This window comes from Antedon mediterranea, chromosome 3, assembly GCF_964355755.1.
Source record: "Antedon mediterranea chromosome 3, ecAntMedi1.1, whole genome shotgun sequence".
Taxonomy (NCBI): domain Eukaryota; kingdom Metazoa; phylum Echinodermata; class Crinoidea; order Comatulida; family Antedonidae; genus Antedon; species Antedon mediterranea.
In genome coordinates, this window is record NC_092672.1 from 6,719,211 (window position 1) to 6,729,773 (window position 10,563).

Sequence of the window (10,563 nt, forward strand, 5' to 3'; positions counted from 1 at the left end):
CTCGGCTAATACAGTTTATGTCTAAAATACTTACCAAAACGACGGATTACATAGCCTTATACATACTAGATTACAATCCATGATTAATAGCTATTCAATGTAGGCTAAAAGATGATCGTAGGTTATAACATTTTATAATCAAGTTAGCCACCTACTTCGAGATACCATGATCTCTGACAACATTGATTGAACATAATATGTTTTACCAAAAATACGGGTACCAATAATAATAAAAAAGAAACAAGTGACGGTAAGTTTTTCGGTACACCGTACAATAAGTCCTAAATTGATCTGTACTACAAATTGTACATTACTAAACAAAACGGGGTTTTTAAAGAAAAAATTCGAACAAATTAAAAAACGAAAATAAAAATCGAATTATTAATATTGGTTGCGGCGATTGTCCTAGATGTTCTATTCACTTGTTTTCGTATGACTAGGTCTAAAGCTTGGTTCCCACTAGAACGTAACGCAAGGACAAAAACGCAACGCAAGCGTTTTAATCAATGACAAGCGAAGTTATAGACAGTTAGCAATCACAAGCGAATAAGCCATCGCTTGTGATTGGTCAATTCATTTGCGTTGCGTTACGTCCTTGCGTTGCGTCACTAGTGGGAACCACGCTTACATGTATAAGTTCATACTGTACAATAATATTACTAGTTTTCCCTGCATATATTACTGCCATGCATTTGTATTACCTTGTTGTATATTTTTTCTCCACAGGGAGCCATAGTTATTGTAGATATCCAATGGAATTGTAATTTGGATCAGTCACATGATAAATGTTTACCTTATTATCGTTTCACAAGGTCCGATTGGGACGGTAAAGATTCTAATGGATTTAATTTTCGGTAAGTAATTTGGACCAATCACGTCAAATTTTCACCAATAATATCCAATACCTACGAGTAGGGTGGATTTTTGATGGCGGTATAACATTAATATTCGTTAAAGTTACGAGTGAGTGACTCAGCATATACGGAGTTGGTGAGATCTGTCCATAATGGGGGCATAATTTGTCAATTATAGGGGTTTTATTTCTTTCCAAAATATGTTTGAGGGTGACGTTGTCCGCAATCAGCATATAAAGCACATAAATAATTATATTAATAATTAAACTAATAAACAATTTTATTATAATAAATTATACAGTCGTAAATTCGTTGACACTAAGATGAAATATGTATATTTAATTCATGAAAATATATATTAAGATAATAAATATATGTCACACAATAGATGTTGTTTTCTGTTACAGATGGTCCTATTATTACAAGGTGGACGGTAAATTATACAGAACCTTGACCAAAGCATTCGGTATTCTATTCAAAATAAAGATCAGCGGACAAGCGGGCAAGTTTTCCGTTGTACCACTGATGTTGAACATAGGATCCGGGCTAGCTCTTCTATCACTTGTAAGTATAAGAATTTCCAATATTGAAAGTCTGTCGAGCTCTGTAACTGAGTTGCACAGTTTTTCTCATCGCGTAATGTAGTTGAATATGCATGCGCACAAACCAAGGTTTTCCGCGTGAATAAATTCACCAACTGGAAACAGTATTTAAAAAAAAGTAGACTAAAGGTTAGGACATCGATCGCAGACAACCTGGGATTTCAATTTCCAATCGGTTTTGAAATTCCGTCATCGTTATATCGTTACATATCGTGATAAAAACGTAAAAAGGATGCATTTCTTCAATGTTATACAGTCATCATCATGGAATATCAATGGTATAATTAACATAATTACGGAAGGATATAATTAGGTTTAAAAAATGATATAAATTATTGCCATGAATAAAAATAATTTTCCTAATTAAATTGTATTATTTGTACCAAGTGAGCTCAGTCTTCCCTTATTTACTCTTTATTTTTGTTAGATGAATGGGAGTATTTCGTACAATAAACTAACAAAGAAAGTTACCGTTAGAAAATGTTACACTTGTAGGCCTATAGTACAGCATTTAGTTTAAGAGATCATGTGACCCAGCAGACGACACGATTAACGGAAGAGTAAGCATAATTCAACTTAGAGCATCCCAAGGTTCCTTTTTTATGTTTTCCTTTTACGTGCATGTTGCAACGATGATTTGCCATTCATATTAAATAACTTTACAACCAATACTTGTTTCCTCGTATTTGTTTATCGGGCTCACATGTGTCAAAAATTCAACTTAGAACACATGTTATGCTACTTTAAAGTAAAAGTACAACGGCCACATAAATCGTCTGTACTTTAAGTTAAAGAGACTCCAGTATTTTGGACTAAAGACATAAGTAAACTTACGTACTTTGGCGTAGACCATCTGAAATAGATAACCTACCATGGGCAAGTGCAAATTCATACAATCGGAAAACCATTAGGCATATTTACATAAGTGGTGGAACAAGAGACGCCAATTACGTCGTTTGATAAAGTTTCGAAAACTTTAATAAAAAAAAAAGAATCTGCGAACAATCGTCTGATTTTCCAAAATTGAATTTTGCTATTTTCTTTTCATTACATTCGTTGTACTCTACTTCGTCGTTATGTTTTTTTAAAACTTCATAGATATAACCCATTTGAAATCTAACCAGGAAAGATAGACATTAGTAATCGCACTCCTCCACTGATCTAACTTCCTCTTCTGAATGGTAATCCTAGCACGTAACGCTATGTTTAACTATTAAAATTATTTGAAACCGAACACAGTGAAAATGTATAAATGGTTTGACATTTAAAAACTAAATGTCTCTTATTTCAAATGTCACCGATGCTATACATTTATTCAAGAATATAAGGAAAGAATAACGGAAAAACTTAAGAAGTTAATTGTGTGCGACTCAAAATATAACAAAACGACAGACTGATAGAAGCGAAGATTTCAGTTACATTTATCTTTAATCAATTATTAATAGGGAAAGTTTATTGTATAATACTTTTAAAATTACAATATACATTTCTTTGTTTGGTAAAAGATACGACGTATAAAGTGGGCCGAGGCGTGGAAAGAAATTTAGAAAATAAAAGATTCCATTGTTTTATCGAGTAAAATCCGTCAAATAAATTAAACTTCTTGTTGGTATTTCGAATTCAGAAATCAAGAAAATTGTTCCAAATTCTATTAGTATATAACATTGTTTTTCTGCCGTTTTAGTTAGAAAACTGATATTAAATTATAAATTATATCAACTATTGTATTGTTTTTAATACTATAGGCCCAACAGACACATTAGTATTTATGGTTGTTAAAAGTTTGTGTTTTGACATATTTTATGGTGTGTGTGTGATATCACTGTGTAATAATGTACAAAATAAAGAATAAATAATTATTATTTTTAAACCTCACTTTTACTTGTGGTGAAAGCACAATGGTTTGATTAGTTTATGATTTCACCTAATATAGGGCCTATGGCTGATATTATGTCATTGCTGCACAGTTCGTCTAAATTGTCTTTCGTTTTACCTAGGCTACGGTAATGTGTGATGTCGTTGTGTTATATGTACTCAAGAAACGGCATCTTTACAAAGAGGTCAAGTATCAGAATGTAGCTTCTAACGAGGAAGAGTGTCAAGAAATTGAGGTAGGTTATACCAAATGCCGTTCTGACTTACCCGGGTAATGTGGTTTCATGGGCACAGTCATCGCTAACTTTGATGGGTAGCAACCAACTTACTACAATAGTATTTTTTGTATTAATATTTGTCCTCAGTGAGGAAATTCGGATTAGGCCCTCCACGAACACACGGCAGCCAGCAGTGCAGCGCCTACCAGATTAGGCAATGAGAGTAAAGCATCTTGCCTAAGGATGCAATTAGTATGGTACAGATAACCTCGAACCCATGCCTATCACATGCTAGTCCGATATTACCATTACACCATCACTCTCCAGCACCCGCCACGATTTCTAGACGGTCTCCCATCCAGAACGCAACCGGGCCCAACGTTGCTTAACTTCGGTGATCTGACGAGAACCGGTGTTTCAACGCAGTATGGCCGTATATAGTAGATACAAATAAGCCTGTACCGGTAAAACTAATATATTTACAACTATTGTTAGAATTAACACATTTTATCATAAACACTGAATTTAAGTATCCTGCATGTTTTGGTCAATAATTTAAATAACAGTATACCACTAACTCCAATTTACTGATTTGGCCTCAATTATACATTTACTATACAGTATTAAAATCAGTTAAATGTACAATACTAATGTTTATATCATCATATACCTACTAACAAACTACTAATATTATACATATGATATGTTTAGACTAGATATTATCAATATTCTGTAGAATTCACCTAATAAAAACTAACAGTACTGAATATTTTTATATGCAGCGTTCATCATACTAAACGTGCTCGAATTATGTAATGTGAATTATAGTTAATAAATTGAATACATTATATCAAATATGAATAATAGATGCTTATAATGAAATCAGATACATAGAGGTACGGACATGCGTCTTTACATATTAAGCTAGTACAGCAGTACGACTACGCCTTCTTGATACATCACGCATCAATCCATATATTAAGAAGATCGTAGTTAAGCATGCTTCTCAAATAAAGCTTGGTTTCCACTTGGACGTAGGCACAACGAAAGTTAATTCACCAATCACAAGCGACAATTTTATCCATCGCGTCGTGATTGGTCAAATGACACCTGCGTTTACATCCTTGCGTTGCGTTGACGTGAGAAAAAAGCTTTGGACGCAACGCCAGCTCCTCAAGGAATTAACCAATAGAAACGTGATGAATGATCGTTCATCACGTCGTGATTGGTTAAATTAATTTCGTTACACTTACGTCCACTTATAGTGGGAACGAGACTTTTTCTTTTTTTATTTAATGAAGATACATAACTAATGTTTATGTATTCGCTAACCATATCTTATTAGTTTTTAAGTTCATGATGCACACCTATTGTTTTATCAATCATTTTAGATAAAATTTCATGGGTAATCGGCTGCACATTATATTACATTACCAGGAAGAATGTGGTTATGATACCTGTTCCCACTATTTAACTATAAGGCGTACTATTCTACTAACACTTCCGTTTCATTACTACTATACTACCACCACCACACCATTGCAGGGCCACCATCACCACTACTACTACCACCGCAGCAACTAAACCACCATGTATCAACCACTCCAACTATTACCACTACAACCACTCTGTATCGTTGATACTAATATACGAATAATATTTATTTATTTATTTTTTTTTCTGTCCTCTGTTCTGGGTTGCCCAACTAGTATAGGTGTTTAGCACCAGTTTGGTCTTTCCGTGCCTCCTTTTATAATTGTCTTCATTGTAATGTACATGGCAGAAATTGAATAAATAAATAAATACTAAAAATAGTAGGACGTATTAAGTACAACTACTATAGAATAATCTTTTGTAACAATAAGTTAAAAAGTATTTGTAATAGTGCATAAAACACTATACTTGTGATTTGATTAGTTAATTACATGTCACGCATACTGAACTGAAAGATAGATTTAGTGATACTATTGCACGTTCACAGTTTTTTAACATTTTGATGAAGCCTGTGCAAATAACTGGACTGATCCCCGTTCGAAACCCAACATCGGAGTGCTGCCTTCTGACTCGACCACGCCTCGTTACATAACATGCGGTAGTCAATCGTTAAATATATTATCCGCAATTATAATGTATAATCATTGCATAATACTTTATAATAAGAACAAAAGATTTCAGAGAAAAGTAAGAAAAAAATCCAGACTCAAGAATGATTGCCTGTAGTCATTATCAATTTATTTAGTCAAATTTGATTATCATTGCACTTTTCTTTCGATTTCATTTCAAAAGGCAACTATTAATTATCGATGCTGCCTTCAATATCATTGCAAAATCTTAGCATATTTAAATATATGATTATCATAACGATTAGGAATAATAATTTACTAATTAGGTTTACTGTCTATTGGATTTTAAAGTCCCAAGGCATTCTCTTTGTTTTCTTATCTAATATTGCTCACTTGGAAAGATTTACAATTAAAACTAACATTATGGTTTTATCCGATTTCAGTACGGTATCATATCCTATCAAAGCAATTTAACAACAGGATGCTGAGCTTCAGAAATCAAATGGTTTATCTGTGGCTGAAGCACGATCAGTCCCATGCCCATACACCGCGCGCCGCGGAGAATATGTACATAGTACAGTACTGTTGAAATTTTTCGCAGCCACACATAAGATCAAAGGACTGTTACAAATTTCTATCTCGGTAAGGCGAGCTCAGTTACCGGTTAGATCATATCTGCGCTTATACCAATTCTTCAACATTTTGCAACTCGCAACCAATCATAGCTCTGAAATGTTCGATTCACAAAAAAAAAATTGCCGTGTGGAAAACACAGACATTGTAATCTTTCTAGACTATATTACTTGCTCGGGACTCCATTAAAATTGTTAACACGGTTCTACGTTCTTATGTTTTTCTCTCATGTTAAAAAAAAAAACTAATCTGACGTTGCTACAATTATCCTGTCAACATTGGACACCGTATATTCTAATAAATCTGTCATCACTCAACTCATTGCAATAATTAGGAATGCTATCGGACAATTTTGCATACTCATGTCTATTTTCCATTCCTTTTAGAAAAAAATCACAAATTTGACACAAGCGTTAAAACTCAGTTATCAAGCTTAAAAAACCATTGGCAACAATGTACACGTTGCGTGTACTCTGGAATTATGGTAAATACAAAAATGCCTACAGAAATGTGCTATTCACGCGAAACTAACCAAAAAAAGTTTCATCAACCAGGATTTGGAGATTATACAACTGAATACTTTAAACAAGATACATTTATCACAAACTGTAGTCAAATATTAGTGTTTATGTTTCTACAATCTCTAACGACAAGTTCTATGTGAAAATAGTATTAACTATCATATATTTATTTTTTCGATCATGTTCATCAATTAATTATGAATCTCTAAGGCAAATATACTCAAACCGAAACCTTTGTCTCTTGCGCTTTATAAATGTTATTTATTAAACCGGACAATTGCACAGTACGCATTGTCCTATAAACCTAGTGACCGGAATGACCTGTATTAAAAGTACTCAATAGACATAGTCTCGTATCTAGATGACTGTCAATAGTCAGTTAATATCTACCTAGTGACAGCTGCTGAATAGAGTGTTGTGCACAATACTATTAATTCAGTTTATGTTTATGCGGTAATTCTGTTAACCTATGGCTTCACGGTTCATTTTTTGGAGTAAACATGCTCCTTTCTAACTGAACAACTTAACTTAAATTTCTGTTTTCTTTTCTGCGTTGGGTAGAAAATAATGTTTTCAAACGAGAAGCCAAGAAGCACTTCTTCATGGACCAGTCCTCCTTTAAAGGTGAATCGGCAGTACTATAGACCACTTTCATGACATCTTAAGCTTGGTTCCCACTAGAGACGCAATCCAGACCAATCACAAGCGATCGATTATTCAAAAAGTTGCTTGTCATTGGTCACACGTTGATTTAGTGGTAAACAAGCTTTAAACAACAAGGAATTGTATATTCCTACTCTTTATTTGTTGCGTACCATGCTAATTCCCAGTTTAGAGGAAAACATATCAAAAGACCAAAAACAAAAATTCTGAAGTTTAAAAATGTATACTGTAAAACAAAACCTTTCTTTTTGCAGCTGCTCTAGATATTTTCATTTTCCAGAAATAAAACAAAAATAGCGTGTTTATCCCTCTTGGAAAAATCAATATTTCGTCGGTGGCATCATAAAAAGATACAATAGTGCGCGTTCAAAAACTGGCCAACCATTGGATGCGCATGGCCCATGGTGATACTGATGCTTTATGTGGTGTGCTTATTTTTGCAAAACAAATCCAATGCGCACGCAAAAAGAAAACATTTTTACAGTATATCACAAAAACAACAGCACGATAATCCAAAATCGTAACAAATTAACCACGAGTAATGCACTTAACACTCTCAATGATCGCACAATGTAAAATTTTCGTGAAAATGGTCTGTTTTCAAATAAATATTATGAAAGGTAAAATGAAGCTTGATAGGTTTTAGTTTTGTGCATTGATAGGACATTTTTGCTAATTATACGCACGCTTGGTTTGTTTTTGTTTCGGGAGTAAGGCTTCTTGGCTTCTCGTTTGTCGTCACGCTTTGCTGTGGTGTGTTCTATTATCATGTTTCTTGTTCATTTTTCAACATCTTGCATATGTATGTGTCATCAAATTTGATCAAGCTGGTATTTTGATGTGCTTGACGTTTAACATTTCTTTTTCATGTTGAAATATCGATTTAATTGCACCAAATTATTGGATTCAAGAATGATAATATTCAGAGATGGTATATTATATAATAAGTGTGTGCTTACATCATTTAGTTTCTGTTTTATTGCATTGAAAATATTTCATTCTATTTGTTACGTTTGCATGTGTTTGATTGTATGAATGCATACTGTAGGCCTAATCTCTATAATTGTGATTTGAATTTATTAGTTTGCTTGTGCTGTACAGTGGGAAAAAAAAGCAAAAAATCACATATTTTGTATAGCATTTTATGACGTATTTTTCCGTTTATTTTATAGATACAAAAGATGTCGGCAAACCACAAAGGATTGGAATCGAACGATATATTACTTACCTAGTACTTAAGTCTGGGGGATTGTGGGATTGTGGCAAAGGCCGAAAGTAGATATTATAGTTTGGGGACAACGGCACTTTACCAGTAAACGTAAAACAGTAATACAACACGCCGTCGAATCAATACAAACTCAAGAACAGGATTTAACTTAACATGATGATGGCGTACTTTCGAGGTCTCGTTTCGAGCTTATAAATCGAGATACATCCACCCCTGCATGCACAGACGGCAACAAGTGATCAGAGCAGAGCCAGCAAGCAATACAGTTTTGTTCATGTTGTAATAAAAAATGTTTAAACAAATTGTAAATTATATTGTAAAAAAAATAATACATATATAACAAGCGAATTATTCCAACTGCGCATGACTGTCAAAGATCATAAAGCGCAAATTATAAATGACGTACATTTGTGGCGTTCATTATGTGCTATAATTTTACTTCCAGTATTTGCATTGACCTTTGACCTACAAATGCGCAAATGATTGATGCAATGGCTTATTGTAGCTGGATATCAATGAGCCAATTTATTTTCAATCATTTTGTTTGTATTCCATGTGGTACCGGTAGATGCAGGCGGCGGCTCTTTGCTCGGCCATTTCAAGGTTTACAAGAGATTGCTCTAAACCAAAATAATAACTAAGATTACTGTATGGCATAGTTTCTAATCAGAGAGACGACTCCAAAACGTGACTGATGGAGGTTTCAATCACTGACGTAGATGTGTATTAAGCGGTTTCTATACATATAAGTTCCGAATACCGAATAAGACAAAATGTCTCGCCTCAAGATACTATCGTATAAGTTCATCCATTATACTGATTACTTTTATTTTAATATACATTTATATACTTTTAGCTCTACTCCTTTCATATTAATCTAAGTCAAGTTATCTATTATTGCGTGATATGTATCTGGGGGCAATATTAACCGTTCAATAACAACGTGTGGTTCTATGTAGTTTGACGATGGAGTCACTAATCTTGGTAGATCGATGATTTTTGTCGGAGGTATTACGGACGGTGTTGTTCAGACATGGGTAGTAGCGTAGCTAACGATAGTATGATTATATCGTTACGCGACACTTTAGTTAGTCACGACGCTGACAGGACCTAGCTTTTGCTACGACAGAGACCTCTTTTACAAGGAAAAAGGAACAGGACCCATACCATAGTCTGCTTTCTCCGATTTTCATTGATTCAACCTGCAGTTACTCCTAATCTGTGGATGACAAGGATTTAATGGCATGGATTTATTTATTTATTAGCGTACGACTGTCTTTCATAAAGATACCGTTACTACACACGTCTGAACAGTCCTCAAGACAAAGTCGATGCGTGCTTTTATAAGTCGTAGGCCTACAATATTTGTAGAAACACTACGTTAGCGAACAATGTCTAAATCCAACCGCATTTCTATTTCATACGTTCTTGCCATTAGCAATTAATATATACATAATCATACATTATATAACCAAGTAATTAAATAAATAACTTGAGAATACTAATAGGACTATTAAGGAAAATAATCAGTATTTCAAAAGAAATCTATTGTAGTCATAATTAGATAATTAATTTTTTTATTGCCAAATAAACCGCGACACTATCAATACATTTTGTTTTACCGTAGTATTAAAATAATGTACAATATTATATGTACCACAATTATTAACAATTTTGCTGGTCAAAATTGGTATTTGATGGGCATCATTAGCCTATAATAAATAATTTCTTTTTATGTTTTTTTTAGTAGAAAACAACTTTTGAATTTCATAATTCTTCCTTAAAATGCACTTGGATTGTAAGCACAATGATAATTCTCCAATTGCTATTCTGAAATGCACAATTAAAAACGTTACAATTTATTTTTTATCTATTTTTGCCAAATTATAATTTGCATCAACATTCG

At 33.6% G+C, this 10,563-nt stretch overlaps 1 protein-coding gene across 3 annotated transcripts in view; it reads left to right on the plus strand.

The window, feature by feature from the left end:
- LOC140044697 (P2X purinoceptor 4-like) overlaps positions 1 to 10,306 on the plus strand; it is a 46,360-nt gene extending 36,054 nt beyond the window's left edge. For 2 of the 3 annotated variants that reach the window (XM_072089324.1, XM_072089325.1), the window contains exons 8-12: positions 727 to 854; positions 1,262 to 1,418; positions 3,454 to 3,567; positions 7,328 to 7,390; positions 8,602 to 10,306. In XM_072089324.1, the coding sequence (XP_071945425.1) occupies positions 727 to 854; positions 1,262 to 1,418; positions 3,454 to 3,567; positions 7,328 to 7,390; positions 8,602 to 8,661 (522 nt within the window). In that variant the 3' untranslated portion in view covers positions 8,662 to 10,306. The remainder of the gene's footprint in view (positions 1 to 726; positions 855 to 1,261; positions 1,419 to 3,453; positions 3,568 to 7,327; positions 7,391 to 8,601) is intronic. The other variant, XM_072089326.1, reaches the window with a different exon arrangement.
- The last annotated feature ends 257 nt before the right edge of the window (positions 10,307 to 10,563 follow it).